The following is a 17,783-nucleotide window of genomic DNA, read 5'->3' as shown; positions in this document are numbered from 1 at the left end:
GCAGACAGTGGCTGGCTGAATATTGTGGAAGGTAGAAAGAACGAATTTAAATTCTTCCAAAGAAAGTATTGTTCTGACTGTGTCTGACTGATGCCAAAATAAATACGAGAGGAAAAAGTCAACTCATCCCTTTTGAGTGCTATGTACATAAAAGCACCTTTTAACTCTTCCTCCGGCTTTTTTTGATATTGTTGTTGATATATACACAAGCCTAAGGAGACACTGTCTATTGCTATGATCATTATTAAATGAAAATTTTATTCAGCAATTGCAGATTTGCTCTTGGACACAGGCTCTGAATGGTCACGGACTCAGGCTGTGTCACATCAGCGTTTTGTAGCGTCTGACCCCATTCTACAGCAGATGTACTCCAAATCAATGTCCTTGATGCTTAAGCTTTCTCTCAATAGCTTCCGGGTTGCCCTGGCTGGAAATGTCCACAGGGCACTGGTGTGGGCTGCCAAATGTTGGGACTGCACTTCAGTAACTTCTCTGTGAATTAAAACTTTCTGGTGGCTGGCAGAACCCTTTGTTTTGGTTGTTGTCTGGAAAGATTTGAGAGTCTAAGCCACCTTGTTTGTCTCTTATCTTTGTGCTGTCCTGGTTTCAGCTTTTTTTTTTTTTTTTCTATAGAAGGGTCCAAGTCTATAATTCTATTGCCACAGATGTGGTAAAAAGAAATCCCCCCCTTTCCGGCCCTATCACTGAACACAGTTTTAGTAACATTTAGCACAAGAACAGGATATTGGCAACTCAACTGTTAAACCTGTCTGCGATTATGCTTCCTTGAGATCACTCTGATGTCACCGGTGTAATCTGAGCCTGGAGCTTTTGTTCACACTTTAAATAGCAGTCCCGGAATGATTTTGCTACAGACTCTCTGGAGAGCCCGGGAGCTGAATTCCCAAAGATTCACACATCGATGAAAGCCAAGCCAAGCCACCCGGCCAGAAGCATGTCCACCTCATTGCGAGTAAGCCCGTCCATCCACGGCTACCACTTCGACACAGCCTCACGTAAGAAAGCCGTGGGCAACATCTTTGAAAACATAGACCAAGAAGCATTACAGAGGCTCTTCAAAAACTCTGGGGACAAGAAAGCAGAGGAGAGAGCTAAGATCATTTTTGCCATAGATCAAGATTTGGAGGAGAAAACACGGGCCCTGATGGCTCTGAAGAAGAGGACGAAAGACAAGCTTTTCCAGTTTCTGAAACTGCGGAAATATTCCATCAAAGTTCACTGAGGACCAGACGATGTATAAGGACATTAGCCAAGAACGGACATTGAAAGACCAAGCGAGTCTATGAAACCTACCACGCGCAGCATCTTGTTGCTGCCTTGTTAAGTTTCTCTTCCATAGGAACGGAACGAACTTGTTACAAAGACTCCAACTAATTTCACGCCTGTGCTGTTACAGTGGAGAAGGAAATGCTTTCAGCAAGGACTGGAAAACTCCCCCTACGGGAAAAGGACCGATGCTGATGTCAGGGGAGAGTCCGGACAGACATAATGAGAACTGAAACGGAAGATAACAGAAGTCTGGGGAAGAATGGAGGCCAGGGTCTCCCTGTCAGGCCCTAGGACTTAAACTCAACCTGAACTTTTTTTCCTTAACCAAACTGGGTAGGGGGAGGGAGATGGGGAACAGGAGAGAGAATTCCATGCTGCAATTGTTTACTGAATTTTTTATTTGAATGTTCAAAGTGTTTGCCAAGCTTCAATGTTGTCTATCGGTAGATTTTTTTTTTTTAGAGATCAGTAATTGATTATTTATTTGCATTTATTACAATGCCTTAAAAAGTGCACCACATGGGTGTAAGTACAAATTCAAGGAACTGCATTATTTTCAGCAGCTCAGTGAAACCGTACGCCACCTTCTGGTTTGTAAGGGGTTTTTACGCATTTCAAACTGGTTGCCCAAAAGTTAAAATAATAGGGTCCTTCATAAATCCGAAGTACTGTGAACAAATTTTATAGTTTTTTTTTAATCTTCTAACTAATGCTAAAATATAATCTAAATTTCTTACAGTTACTGCAATAAGCATTAGGAAGTGAATATGATACACTTAATAGTTTATAAAGATGCTATGGTTTCTATAATTTATTATTCATGACAAATGATATACAACCTTAATAAATTATTATAAACTTAGCTGCTCTTGGTGTGCGATGATTGGTCTCAAAGGAAAAATAAGATGGTAATTTTTATTATTATAAACTTTTATAAGCTTTTCTAAGGATTTTACTCTAAGAGTAAGAGGTGATTTTAAAGTAGCTTTGCATTGCCAACTTATTCAAAGCAAATTCTTACATCAAGTATCTAGGAAGTTTCTCTGTCCCGACTTTAAAATATAAGATACAGGCATAGAAATTCATAGAGTGGCTCATCAGTATTGTTGTTTATGTATCCATAGAGGGTGAGTTTCAAAAGGTTTTTCTCTCCATATTTTTGAAATTTTTCCTCTGTGGCTATGGTAGCTGTGTACATTTATTTCTCCCAAAACAATATATCTGAGGGTCAGAGTCTGAATTATGATCAAGATTTTGTGGCTTATCAATGTTTATTTAATATAAACCAATATGGGGGGCTTCCCTGGTGGCGCAGTGGTTGAGAGTCTGCCTGCCAATGCGGGGGACACGGGTTCGAGCCCTGGTCTGGGAGGATCCCACATGCCGCGGAGCAGCTGGGCCCGTGAGCCACAATTACTGAGCCTGCGCGTCTGGAGCCTGTGCTCCGCAACGAGAGAGGCCGCGATAGTGAGAGGCCCGCGCACTGTGATGAAGAGTGGTCCCCACTTGCCACAACTAGAGAAAGCCCTCGCACAGAAACGAAGACCCAACACAGCCATAAATAAATAAATAAATAAATATTATTAAAAAAAAAACCAATATGGGAATAACATTACAGTCTCTTTGCTTATTTCCTCGTAAAATTATAATAAAATATTTCTAAGAAGGTATATAGCAATGCCTGCTGCACTTTCCTAGCAGAAATAAATTTTAAAATTTCCCTAGAAATTAAGTGTTTCAGAAACATCTACAAAGGTTTTTGAAACTGCTGATCATAGTAAAACAAAAGTGAAAGATCTGAAATCTTTGGGGAGAGTTATAAGTCAGGTTTTTAAATAACATATTTTTAAAAAAAGAAATTAAGTAGTCAAGTCTGTTTTCAAACGTTAATTGATTCATTTACTGAAGATAATAGAAATCATTCCATTTAAAAAGGATTTTTTTACATGACAGCATCCATAAAAAACACAGATCAATATGCAAAATTGTGTGTGTGTGTGCATTTTTCCTGGAGGAGTATTTCTAATTTCCATCAGATTTGCAAAGACATCCATGAAACCAAAATAAGTTAAGAACAAAAAAGAAGGAGTTCTGACAGATGGAAGCCTTGGCTAGTGATGGTATTTGGGGATCATCAAAGTGAAGGCTTTGGAAATGAATAAGCTTCCTACCTCTGATAGGGCCTGTCGGTGACACATTTTCTCTGTCCATCTAGGGTGCCCCAAAGACAGTGATAAACTGCTTGGGAAGGAAATTTAGTAAGTTACTCCCCCAGAGAAGTTATCATACTCCACGATCTCAGTGAACATGTTCAACTTATCTTCCACTCCAAGACTTTAAACCCATCTCAGATGCTGAACATCATTCAAAGGTTGAGTTTATTACACATACTCATAACTATATTCTCTGCCTCTGTTGTTTTCAATAGAGTACAATGCGTATCTTACCCACTTTTCACATAAGCATGTATTAACTTAGTTTTCTTGCAGGATATTATTATTATTTTCTGACTGCAGTACCATAACATGGGGAACAAATTAAAAAGCAGTTGGGATATGATCCACAATGGTGTGGAGAATAATAATTCTTTCTGTAGATTATTACACAAGCGTGGCATCCTTCTCCTTCATGGAGAACGGAAGTTGGAATCAATGCACAAGGATGATTTTTAACTTCGTGATATTTTTATTATTTAATGAGGGGTGAAAGGATCCATCATTAGACCAGGTAGGATTAGTTCTGTTCAGAAATCCTTCTACGGCACAAGGACGGCTGAATATATCTCAAGACATCTCATTATAATAGAAGAAACAAAAGCAACAAAGGTGAAATAGCTCATTAATATTTTTCTATCATTAGGATCATAATAATAACAACTAACTTTCACTGAGTGCTTACTATTCACCAGTCAATTTTCTAAGTGGTTTTTTTGTGTGTGTATTAAATCACTTCATTAGTACCGTGATATAAAAGCATGCGTGTGCATGCATGTGCCTATGTATGTATAGTAATGAAACTGAAGCACAGAGAGGTGCAGTAAATTTCCCGAAGACACACAGCTAATGAAGGCAGGAATCAAACCCAGAGAGCCTTCATTCCGAACCACTAGGTTCCTCTAGGAGGAACTAAACTTCTCTTTTATCCTTTGAAGTGACAATTACTTATATGCTAGTAAGAAAGACGGGAAAGCAAGCCCTCTGAGAAATCATTTTTATCTGATCTGTGTCTGTTTGTCTATTTATTTGGCACTTCCCTTCATGCGGAAAGCTTCTCAATCATTTTAATTGTATCAAAGATTTCTCAGATATAGCCTTTCTGGTCTACAGTTAAAATAACACCTGGGTTAGCACCTTGGAACAAAAGATCACATCTAATTTCTCTTCTGAGTCGACAGTCAAGGCTTTGGGTCTGGGTTTGCACACTGGGGGAAGTTAGAAACTGTGGATTCATGGTTTTATTCACTCAGTGTAGACCTTCTCAGTTCCCAGCCCTGGCCCAGCAAAGGAGGGTTCGTACCCATAGGAATCGCTGACAGATGAGATTTACTGAGAAAGGGGCCTGGGATATGTTACTGCCTGATATTTTTTTCCCATTGTCCGAGGGTAGTCAGAGAATGTGACTGCTGTTCCCTTGGAGAGCCTTCCTAACAAACAAATCATTAAACTGGTCTAGGAATCGCATGGCCTTTCAAAGCGCCTCATCTACCCTTCCAAACTCCACACAAGGGCTTCCCGGAATGGCATGTAACTTAATTGACCTCCTTTGTCACACACAGGGAGTTGTTGAGTGGAATCAGGGTCTCTACCTTCTCCATTTGTGCAACAGAAATGTAGTAAGCACCCACGTGTGGGCTGCCATGGACAGAACAAATCTCTAGTCTCCTTGTCAGAGGAGCGAGAAAAGGTTTTAAAATGAATACAGTGAGATCCACGATAGAAGTTTAAACAGGATGCTATGGGAGCAGAGGTGTGTGTGTGTGTGTTTGTGAGTGTGAGTGTGTGTGTGTGTGGGTGTGTGTGGGGTGGTGGTGGCAGGGTGTAGAGAGTAGCAGCAGAACTGGTGAAAATCTATTCCAAACTGGGGAGATCCTAGAAGACTCCATAGAGAAGTTTCAAAGTAGGATTTAGGAGAATGGAGAAGAAAAATGTCATTCTGGCATTTGGGTGTAGCATCTGCAAAGGCAAGGAGGTGGGAAAGAGAGTACATTGTTTGAGAATCTCTACACAGTTCATGGTTAGGGGCCTAAGCATTTGGAGCAATCATTAGAAAGGCAGCTGGGTCTAAAAGACAAGCTTGAGTATTAATTTTATCCTGAAGGAAAGAAAGAAGCATGAAGGACTTTCAATAGAAGAGTAACATTTACTGCCTACCTACTATGTATCAGGCCTTACGAAAAGATACAGGTAATATTTTGAAAAGTAATGCGCTGTCTGGCAACTGAACACATGGTTGGAGGCTACAGTGATTTCTTCCAGACTGTTTCCTCACAGTTGGTCTACTGAGGTGAAAAGCCATACAGCTCTTTCACAACTCAATAATAAATGAGTAACTATGTGGAATCTGAAGATGAAACAGAAGTTAGAGATTCTAAAAAAAAAAAAAGGGTTGGGAGGCCAGATCAGGGGAACCACAAACTAATCCTTAATGAAATTTGTAAGAAATTGTAACTATGCTTGAATCTTAGAATGCGTCATTATTCAACAAATATTATCACTTAATGGCTACTGAGCTCTCTCTTCATTTAAATAGCTCTTCTGCAAAAAAAGTTACCGGATATTTTCAGTGATCATCACAGACACACAAATGTGTTCTGTGGTAAGGTATGCACACAGTGACAATGGATTGGGTTCACTCGTGTATTGGCAAAACTATCTTACAGCACTGTGGAAATAAAAATCTTGTCCCAATAAGGTGTAGCAGTGGTTTTAAAAAAGTGGACGAGGGGTTGCAAGGCTTTTGTTGTAGCCACCTTCCTCCTCCCTTTGCTTTACACACACGCACACGAGCACACGCATGAGCACAAATGCACACACAGGCACGCGCACACACACACACACACACACACACACACACACACACACACACACACACACACGAGTCCTAGGAGGAGCACAGAAGTTTGGTTCCTGAGCCTTTGTTTCCTCCTACGTGGGCATGGTATTGAGCAAATACCACCAGACTGAGTCTGACTTTCTGGGGTTTTTCCCAACTCTGCCTGAAGCAAATTCCTTTTTTATCCCTGGTTTTTTCATCTGGAAGGAAAAAACAATAGATCTGACGGGCTGATGGCTGTGACTTCTAGATCGCATATTCTACATACATGGGAAATAATGCTTGTACCTATCACCTTACGTGATAGGATTTCTTTCTGGATCGGTTGGTATTCCATATATGAAAAGAATTTCTGTTCAATAAAACAAAAGCCTAATTTAAAAGTTTGGATCTTTACTAGTTGTTGCTGAAGGCAGAATGTGAGAGAAGTAACTTTCTGTGGATCCTTCTTTTTTTACGATTTTTTTTATTATGTAATTTTCAGGTGTACAGCGTCATAATTTGACATCTGTCTACACTACGAAGTGATCAGTACCACAAGTCTAGTTACCATCCGTCACCATCCCATTTCACCCACCCCTTCCCCTCTGGTAACCATTAGTCTGTTCTCTGTGTCTATGAGCTTGTTTCTATTTTATTTTGAGTGTTTGTTTGTTTTGCTTATTTTTTTTAGATTCCACATGAGTGAAATCATACTGTATTTGTCTATCTCTGTCTGACTTATTTCACTTAGCATAATATATCCAAGGTCCATCCATGTTGTTGCAAATGGCAGCATTCCATTCTTTTTCATGGCTGAGTATTATTCCACTGCGTGTATGTGTTTGTGTGTGTGTGTATCACATCTTCTTTACCTATTCATCCATTGATAGACACAGTTTGTTTCCACATCTTGGCTATTAAGAATAATGCTGCAATGAACATGGGGGTTCATATAGCTTTTTAAATTAGTGTTTTCATATTCTTCAGATAAATAGCCAGAAGTGGAATAGCTGGGACATATGGCATTTCTATTATTAATTTTTTTGAGGAATTTCCATACTGTTTTCCACAGCAGCTGCACTAATTTACAGTTCCACCAACAATGTATGAGGGTTCCCTTTTTCCACATTCTTGTCAACATTTGTTATTTCTTGTCTTTTCCATCACAGTGATTCTAACAAGGGTAAGGTGAAATCTCATTGTGATTTTAATTTGCATTTCCCTAATAATTAGTGATGTTGAACATCTTTTCACGTGTCTGTTGACCATTTGTATGTCTTCTTTGGAAAAATGTCTGTTCAGATCTTCTGCCCGTTTTTTCATCAGGTTCTTCGTTTTTTGTTGTTGAGTTGTATGAGTTCTTTAGATATTTTGAACGTTAACCCTTTATTGTATATATGATTTGAAAATATCTTCTTCCAGTCAGAAGGTTGCCTTTTTATTTTGATGATGGTTTCTTTCATTGTGCAGAAGTTTATTAGTTTGATGTAGCCCCATTTGTTTATTCTTGCTTTTCTTTCCCTTGCCTTTAGAACAAGGAAAGATCCCAAATAGCCCAAAGTATCCTGAGAAAGAAGAACAAAGCTAGAGGTATGACACTTCGTGATTTCAAACTATATCACATACCTATAGTAATCAAGACAGTATGTTACTGGCACAAAAACAGACACACAGATCAATGGAACAGAACTGAGAGCCCAGAAATAAACCCAAACATATGTGGACAATTAATTTATGACAAACACATAGAGAATATACAAGGGAAAAAGGGTAATCTCTTCAATAAATCGTGCTGGGAAAACTGGACAGCAAAAGAATGAAACTAGACCACTATCTTACACTATACACAAAAATTAACTCAAAATGGATTAAAGACTTGAATATAAGACCTGAAACCATAAAACTCCTAGAAGAAAATGTAGGAAGCATGTTCTTTGACATCAGTCTTAGTGATGATTTTGTGAATCTGACTCCATCTGTGTTTTTTTTTTAGTAACCTGCCTCTTTCCTGGTGGCTGGGTGCCCATGCCAGGGCCAGCTGCTAATATTATGACTATCTCTTCCACATCCAAGCAATGTCAGAGTCACTGAGACAATCTCCATGCTGGGTAAGAGTCATAACCACCTGTGTCGTTTTAAAAATATAGATTCCTGGGACTTCCCTGGTGGTCCAGTGGTTAAGAAACCATCTTGCAATGCAGGGGACGCCGGTTCCATCCCTGGTTGGGGAACTAAGATCCCACATGCTGCGGGGCAGCCAAGCCCGCGAGCCACAACTACTGAGCCCGCACGCGCTGGAGCCCACTTGCCACAACTAGAGAGAAGCCCAGTCACTGCAACGCAGAGCCTGATGTATGCTGCAGCTAAGACCTAATGCAGCCAATAAATAAATAAATAAATAAGTATTTAAAAAAAAAAAAAAAATATATATATATATATATATAGATTCCTGGTCCCAAATCTCTGGGCATTGAGCCCAGTGATGGGTATTTTTACAAAACTCTATAGTCAACTGTGAAGAACATAGGATGTAAGGAATTGTTTTCTTACGTTACAGTTGGATCTCCTATTGATGGCATTTCTTAGTGTAAGACTAAAAAAGGATTTGACTTGATGGCATTGGCCAGAGTTTTTCCTAACCTACTAATTCTGTCATTAATTGAAAAACAGACCCCCCAAAAGGACATATTTTGAGGAGAGGATAATTTCTCTTGGATTTTAATAATTGCAATGTGTGTAGACTAATACTTCTGCTCCTTTTCTGGGGTTTCTTTTCCTTGGATTTCTGTCTGATGTTTGTCTACTTTGATAGGTACATGTTTTATCAGGAGAAACACTTCTGCTTCCTATATTTTCCTTTTATTCTCCTGCAGTTTGTCCATGTTTGTTATTTATGCTCAGCCTTTATCATCGGAAAGACTTTGGAGAATCCTACTGATCTTAGCGTCACAGGAACCACAGCATCTGAAGTGCTGATATCAGAGCATCTTCTCCCACCAGTTTTGCGGAATACCTCCAGCAGGGCAGTTGTTTCCAAACCTACTGTTATCAGAATCTCCTGGGAGACGTTTTAAAATCCAGGTCCTTGAATTTAGTGATTCAGAATTTCTGGGGCTGGTTACCTGCTATCTCTGTTCTTAAATCACTCCCCAGGTGATTTTGCTGCAAAGTCAGATCCAGAATCACTGACCCAGATTAAATTCACCACTGTGTGCAGTGAGGATGTGGCCCGTTTAAGTTCATCTGTGTCTCCCCAGGTACATTGCAGGCCTCAATACATTTTTGACTAAACAAACTGTTGACCCAAGGTGTGCCTGTTACCTCATCCTGGAATACGTTGTGCCTATGACCTTCCATCCAAACAATACCATTATTTTGACTTTGCTCATAAATGTTATATTCTAAAAAATCTTACCTGATCACCGTTAGCTAGCCCCCCATATGGCACATACTCTTAGCAATTAAAATACATTTTTCAAATGGATGGAAGGCTTTCTTCCCCCTAAATATATTTACCACTTGCCTGCTATCCTGGAGACTTCCTTTCTTAATCCAGACAAGTTATGCTTTTAAAGTTAGCCTTTTTTTTTTTTTTTCTTTTTTTTTCTGGCCTCGCCTCCCAGCTTGTGGGATCTCTGTTCCCCGACCAGGGGTTCAACCTGGGTCATGGCAGTGAAAGTGCCAAGTCCTTAACCACTGGACCACCAGGGAATTCCCTAAAGTTAGCCTTTTAAAAAGGAAGGTTTAATAACTAATGAAAACCTACTGTATAGCACAGGGAACTCTACTCAGTGCTCTGTGGTGACCTAAATGGGAAGGAAATCCAAAAAAAGAGGGGATGTATGTGTACATATAGCTGATTCACTTTGCTGTACAGTAGAAACTAACACAACATTGTAAAGCAGCTATACTCCAACAAAAAATTTTTAAAAATAAATAAAAAGGAAGGTTTGGCACTAATCACTGACAATCACTTATGTAATTTAGCTTACTAACAGGTAACAAAACACTTTCTTCCTAAAAACAAGTATCCTTCACTGAGAAAATGTGGTTTTCATTTTAAGGGGAGAATGGGCAGCCGAGCAGGAAGCTGGAAACTAGGGATAAGGGGGCATCTGAAATTGGTAAAGGAGGACACAGAATGCGGGGGTGAGCTGAAGAAAAACAACCGCCCCCGATTTTCTCAGCGCTGGTCTTGGCAGTTAAAAAGCCGATAGTCAGATGTTCCGTGTGGTGGACAACGGGAAGATAAACCGAGCGTGTTTTGGGTGTAAGAACTGGATTCTAATCTGTCCTCAGCCGTTTAGTATCATGTTTAAATTCTGAGTAAATTATTTAATCTCTCTCAGCCTTCCTTTATCATTATAGAATAAGGATAATAATACCTCCTGTTTTAGTCTGCTAGGACTGTCATAACAAAGTATCACAGGTCGGGTGGCTTAAACAAGTGATCTCCTCATGGTTCTAGAGGCTAGAAGTTCAAGCTCAAGCTGTCAGCAGGGCTGGTTTCCTCTGAGGCTTCTCTCCTTGCCATCTTTTCTCTGTGTCTTCAGTGTCTCTCTTCTCTGTGTCTTAATCTCCTTTTCTTACAAGGTCACCAGTCAGATTGGATTAGGGCCCCACCCATATAACTTTGTTTCCCTTAATTACCTCTTTGCAGGTCCTACCTCCAAACACAGTCACATTCTGAGGCACTGGGGGTTAGGACTTTAACAAATGAACTTAGAGGGGACCGAATTTGGTTCATAACATACTTATTCTTTTGACTATTATAAGCATAAAATAAACGGTTGGGTGTTAAGTACCTATAAGGGTAAGATCCTTGGCGACAGATGTGGTGCTGTGCTTGTGGTTGAACAGTACAAAGCTTCCAGCAGAGCCTAACATGGGGGAGGTACTTAATAAGTGTGTGTTCATATGAAAATACACACGTCAAATAAACATACAGTATTTGATGTATCAACTGGCTAATCTCTGAAATCAACACACACTCCTCGGCATCCTTTTCGCCTCCTCCGCATCTCAAAGGGGGGCTCAGTTGTCAGGGGCCCACTGGGGTTGAGTAACTGAGCCGTGGCCCGGGTCACAGCTGTGTTGAAAGAGTCACGTGGGGAAGGTGTTTCTGTCACTAAGCACTTTCGTTGCTTTTCCTCACACATGAAAGGTTTCAAAATGTTCAGTGGAAATGAACACGTTCTCTGAACATCCGTGAACTGAGTTTGCTGATGGCGCCTAATTCTGTTGTTCTCGACATAATTTTTGCACCTCTGGTTATGGACCTAAGACTGAAAAGTATTGTAAGACTAAGACTGAAGACTGAAGACTTCTGGTTATGGACCTAAGACTGAAAAGTATTGTAAGACCTAAGACTGAAAAGTATTTCCCATATCTCCTTCCAGCTTCAGGCATGTACCAAGAGTCACTGCCAGGACATTGGCATCTTATTTGGGTGAGTGTGAAGAAGGGAGGGGATGAGACAGACAAGGTTTAAAAACTCCAAGTGATAGACACTGAAAAAAGACTGTGCTGATCCCCAAAGCAATTCTATACCTCGCACCACATATGGCAAGAATTTCAGAATGAGTGGCACAGATTTAGAGAGTTTTCTAGTCTATAATTGAGAAGCATGGGAACCTCTGTGGAATAAAGCCTTGCAGCGTGTTTTTAGAAACTGAATGCCATGGGCTATTGTCTGATTTCAGTTGGGAAATTGGGGGCAGAAAAAACCTAAATGTTTTATCATACCAGCAATTAAGATTACATTAGTGTGACACTGAGCAATCATCTAATGACATCACTTGACTAAAAAGTCGGCCAAGTAAGTGTGGGGAAATTTGGATTCAAAATAACAATACTAGTGTCCGGTTTTTAACTTCAAGTTCATTGAATTCACACTGCGTAGGTGGGAACTAGTATTATCTTTTCATTCTACACACATTTGGATGTTGAAGATGTCAACATCTTCACCCTTCTCATGGGGTCAAAGGGCACATGATTCTCCATCATCCTTGAAAGATGTCAAGACCCGATCCTCTAACCCCCAATCAGCTTTCACACCGATTGCAGTGAACCTTTACTCTTTTATAGCTTTTTCTTATTATTTTGAAGCTGATGTAAAAAACGGATTCGTTTTTCAACTTTAAAAACTCAATGTTGCCATTAGGGAGGTTTGTAAACATTCAAGCAAATGGGACAGAGCTGGTTGCTTGGGCAAGACAGGGACATGCAGGTTGCATTACTGCTCAGAGCTCTGCTTCTCAGCTAAGGAAGACCAGAAACTCAGTATTGTGGGCACCAGGCTCAAAAGACAGAAAGACTCGCTCACCCTAATCAAAATCACAGTCTGCATGGTGAACAAAATCACTCATTTATTCATTTATGGGAGGAATTGAGCTGCCAAGAAGGAGGACAATGTATAAATGAAAGCAAAGGGAGAGGCAGTGTCTGGAGGGCAAATGTCAGCTTGGCTTTGATAAGGTTTGAAGAACTAGCCTCATAGCACAGAACTCTTCTCTACTGATCACTGCAACATTGGGCTTTTGCTGTGTAACAAACCCTCCCAGTACTTAGTAACTCAAAATGACAACTGCTCTATTTAGCTCAGGATTCTGTGGGGCAGCTTGGGGGTTCTCCTAGCCTGGGTTCTCTCATGTGTCTGTGGTCAGCTGGTGGCTGGATGGTGTGGGATGACCTCATTCACGTGCCTAGTGATTGGCAGGCTGTTGACCAGAACACCCACCAGAGGAGCGGATTATCCTTCGCTACTTTTTGCAATATTAGCTCTTAGGGGTTTTCACCATAAAAGTGCTAGATAAGCATCTGTCAAATTCTGCTTTTCTGTCTCTCCTATTTGTACTCGCCATGCCCACCACCCACCTTCTTTGTAACCCATTATAAGAAACTACACTTTATCTTATTACTGGTAGTCACCCTGTGGGCTCACTTCCCTGCGATCCAATCCAGACTAGTTCACAAAACTCAGTCACTTATTTAAAAATGCTTTTTTACCTATTCCCATGGTTCGTTAATTCAGTTCACAAAACTCAGACATTCATTTAGAACTTTGGTTCACAGAACTCATTCATTCATTTAGAAATACTTTTTTTTTTTACTGACTCCCATGGCTAGCTAATTCCCTCCATAGGGGTGAGTTTTGCCAATGTCATGCTCAGAGAACATTCATTTCTGTTTTTCTGTAATTCCTTCATGGGGCAGGAAGGGCAGAGACTTTACAATCATCCCCGTGGACCCATGGCAGTGCCAAAGCAGGTGATGGGGGTAGGCAGAATTTTGAAAAATCCTGACTGCTTTCACCATACTCTTTTACTCCTTATGAACTATATAAGCATATGTCACTGAACATCTGAGCTAGTCCCTCTCCTGAAAAACCACACTGTTTAGAAAGGGTGTAAAATTAACTGCTCCAAATGCCTGTTCTGTTCTCTGGGACAGTGGACATTGAGAGACATTAGCCAGAGGAAGACAGACTTACTGAGGGCAAAGAATTAATGGAAGCACATGGCTCCTGCCGGCAGGAAATGCTTTGATAGGCCCTTTCCTCTTTTTGTTACCAGGAGGGCCTTGACAATAGTCTCCACCTTGGAGCAGCTGTTCACTCCCCGTGTGATGATCACAGCACATTTTCCTTGTCAGACTTGAAGTCTGCACCCGGGAGGGCGCAGGAAGAGACACACACAATGTTGGGGATCTGCCCTTGGGCCTCGGAGCTGCGTGATGGGTGGAGACATCACCCCTAAGACACACAGCCAATCCCTTTGGCACGCGCTTCCGGAAGGCTGTCTGCTTCTGTGGTTCCTCTGACCTTTTGTTAGAACCCACCCGAAACTGGCAAGAAATGACCAGAATAAAACTAAGCCGAAGGCAGCTTGAGACCCCGTTGCTTGTAAAAGCAAGTCAAACAATCAAAAGCCTTGGTTGAGCACCTAACACGTGCCCACTTGTCTGCTACATATTAGCTGATGGAGGGAAAATGAATATTTTTCAGTGACTACACAGTGTCAGGCACTATATGGGTTGCTGACTAGTTTCATGTCATCTTTTCAGTATTTTTGTAAGGCAGGTTTTAGTATCCCCATTTTATAGATGAGGAAACTAAGGCTCTGAAGGGGGGAGGTTCATTAACTTTTCCAATGTGGGTCTAGCCTTATAAGAATGTAGGGAAGGACAATGTAAGAATTCTGCCTCGAGCTCACATTTGATTTGATTTCAGCCCTGATGTGTTCCTTACTCAGATGCTTAACAGTTTTTATTCCCCACTCTTGTATTCAGTGTCGAAGAGGTTCCATGAAACACAGAATCAGGAGACCTGGTTCTCAGTCCCATTCTGATGGGTGCCATGGGGAGAGCCACTTAACTGCTGGGCTTCAGCTTCCTTGATAATAAGGCACTGGGACTAAATGAGATCATGACCCTTCTGAATCCTAAATTTAGAGCTGGGTTATCAAATGTAGTGTGAACGTCACACCAATTAAGATGGCTACTATATGTATTTTCTAAGTAACAAGTATGGGTACAGAGTTTCATTCTGGAAAGATGAAAAAGCTTCGGAGATGGATGGTGAGGATGGTTGTTCACCGAAGTGACCATACTTGATGCTACTGAACTGTACTCTTAAAAATGTGAAAATGGTAAATTTTATATTATGTAGATTTTACTACAATAAAAAAAGAAGTTAAAAATGTGGTACGATTTTTTTTTTTACAAAACGTAAGCATATTCCCCTTTCTTGAAAAGGGAGCCTCATTCGATTTCCTAATGATTTTTAGGGACTTTCAAAATATTGTTGATTTTACAGGTCTAAACTCACTTGTAATACAAGCCACAATGTACAGGAGTAGAAGCCATTTTGACAAAGGATGGAGAAGAGAGAGTTTCAAATAATGTGATTAATTTATAGCAAGATTCTGTGTTGGGAAAAGCATAGCTTGTCTGAGAAAATGAGAACAAGTTGACGTTGCTGGAACCCAAAGATTAGGGGACGGAACAGCATGTGCTAGAGACAGAGGCAGGGCTGAGTCACTGGAGACCAGGTTACAGAGTCTGCGCTGTGTGTTACAATGGAAATAGAGACATTGACCAATTTCACGACGCAGAGTGGCGCTATTCTGGTTTGTGGTCTCAAAAGGTCAGTCTGGCAGCGTTCTGTGGAAAGAGCCAGTGGGTAGCAGTAGCATGAAACGGTACACATCTTTTAGGTGACTATTGTCATTGTTCAGAGTAGAGTACATAAGAGACAGGGTGGAGAGAAGTAGTTAGATTTTAGAGATAATTTGAGAGGAGCCATCCACAGGACTTGGAGATGCATTGGCTTAATCCTCTGTGCTATTTCTCTGTAATCAGTCATTTCCCCCCAGTGCCACAGTCACCCTTACCTGGGCCTCTGTCACCATCTATTAGAGCATTGCTGTTATTGATGGGGTTCATTGCCTTGAGCTCTTGCCCCTAAAGGTGTCCTTTACATCATAGCTAGACTTGGCTTTCTGAAATGCCGCTCTCCACACACAACTTCCCTGCTCAAAACATTCAGAGTCTACCCACTGCCTTCAGCATCAAGTCCCACCTCCTTAGCCTGACATACAAAATAATTTATGATTCTATGTCTCTTAACGTATCTACCTCATTCCCTTAACAGGGACTCAATAAAAAATATGTATTCAGCACCTATTATTGGCCAGATTAATTACTACCAGCAACTTGTTATAAAGCATTTTTCTTGCTACTCTTGCATTCATTCTGTCTTCCTGGAATGTCCTCACCCTTATCACTGCTTATGGAAATGCTCCTCTTCCTTCTCTGGAATCAGATCTCATTTCTTAGGAAGCTTTTTGTGAGCCTCTATCTCAGACGAAGCACAGCTAGCCATTGTCTCCATGTTCCAGGGCGTTGGCATGTCCTGCAATTAATTGCTGGTAACCTTTTATTTGTCATTGGAAGCAGAAACCTTATTTTCTATTGAAAAGGTGCAGAGTTTGTTACTGATGATGCAATCAGCAATGACATGCTTTGTTCTGAGCAGTAAGTTAGACTTAGGGACTTGGGATGCTGAGAGGCAGAGGGAAATTAAAAATGTCCAGGCACCAGAAAGGGAAGGTAGAAAATGCCTGGCATTCAGTGAATAATTATTGAATGAATAAACAAACAGGTGATTGGCAACTTTGTCCAGCTACAATACTGAACTCTACGTAATTTAGGACTAAGCCAGCGCCTCATTCTTAATGATCGCACAACTACAACTTAGATAGTTCAGTCCAATCATTTCTTGAATATTTGGTTCAGGAGAAGCCAAGATGGATAGGTTTCTGCTTTAAATATTAGTGGTGGAATTGGGGGAGGGCAGGAGGAGGGCGAACACAAATACAGACAACATAGGGCAGTAAATAGGACAAAAAAAAAAAAAAACCACACCATAGCAATAACTCAGAAAAGAAAGTGGGTTAATCCTGCCTGGGAAATAGGAATTGACTAGAATTTGCTCATGTCCCAGGTTGATTGACGTACTCCCCTCATTCCACTGCAAGCTTTTCTCACTCTTTGCCCAATGGTCTGCCATTCACACACTCCTGGCTGCAGCCTCAATGGTCCAGGTTACTGTCTTCAAACAGGTCCACAACTTACCTGGGAATCTTGTGAAAATGCAGGAGGCCTGAGATTCTGATTTACCTAAAGCTTCCGGATGACACCAATGCTGCTGGTCTGTGGACCCCACTCAGAGTAGCGAGATTTCCGTGGCCTCCCTGAAAATATTTTCCCCCATTTATTCAAATCCTCTGTGTTTTTACGGGCTAAGTCAAATGTCTGCCCTATGCAGGTATCTCCTAAAATCTAGGGCTGTGCGTCAGTGTTTTGTTTTTTTTTTTTCTTTTCTACACTCCCTGGCAGGTATTTCTTGCCAAGTCTTTCCCCCCCAATTTACCCCCAGTTGTTAGCTCCTTAAGGGAAGGACTTGGTCTAATTTATCCAGACTTGATCTAATGCACCCAAACTCCACGATGGTATATGTTACAGAATTGGGCCTTCATAAATATTTGTTCAGTTGAATTTGAATTGAACTTAAATTTCATGTTGTGTATGAAGTAAACGTGTGTGTGTATGTTTGTGTGTATACCCTACGCAATGTAGGTAGACCAGATCAGAATACATACAGGAACCAGGTCATTTTAGTACTGTGTCACCATGAATGAAACATAGATTACAGTTATCTGGGTGGGAGCAGTCACCCAGCATATAAGCTTAATGAAGGCAAGACACTTTTTTTAAAAATTGAAGTGTAGTTAATTTACAATGTTGTATTAGTTTAAAGTGTACAGCAAAGTGATTCAGTTATACACATATACACACATATATATATTCTTTTTCAGATTCTTTTCTATTATAGGTTATTACAAGATACTGAGTAGAGTTCCCTGTGCTATACAATAGGTCCTTGTTGTTTATCTATT

General features: G+C 40.6%; 1 protein-coding gene across 1 annotated transcript; it reads left to right on the top strand.

Moving 5' to 3' along the window:
- Window positions 1-885: 885 nt before the first annotated feature.
- TCIM (transcriptional and immune response regulator) lies at window positions 886-2,229 on the top strand. Its single transcript, XM_068532270.1, has one exon. It carries the CDS (start codon window positions 923-925, stop codon window positions 1,241-1,243), a length of 321 nt encoding a protein of 106 aa, XP_068388371.1. The 5' UTR covers window positions 886-922; the 3' UTR covers window positions 1,244-2,229.
- Window positions 2,230-17,783: the final 15,554 nt, after the last annotated feature.

This window comes from Eschrichtius robustus, chromosome 21 (genome assembly GCF_028021215.1).
Source record: "Eschrichtius robustus isolate mEscRob2 chromosome 21, mEscRob2.pri, whole genome shotgun sequence".
NCBI classification, from domain to species: Eukaryota; Metazoa; Chordata; class Mammalia; order Artiodactyla; family Eschrichtiidae; genus Eschrichtius; species Eschrichtius robustus.
This window is presented reverse-complemented; position numbering and strand designations above follow the sequence as displayed.

Bases quoted from the DNA above. Each gene is read 5' to 3' on its own strand.
- TCIM (XM_068532270.1), top strand. From the start codon at position 923: ATGAAAGCCAAGCCAAGCCACCCGGCCAGAAGCATGTCCACCTCATTG.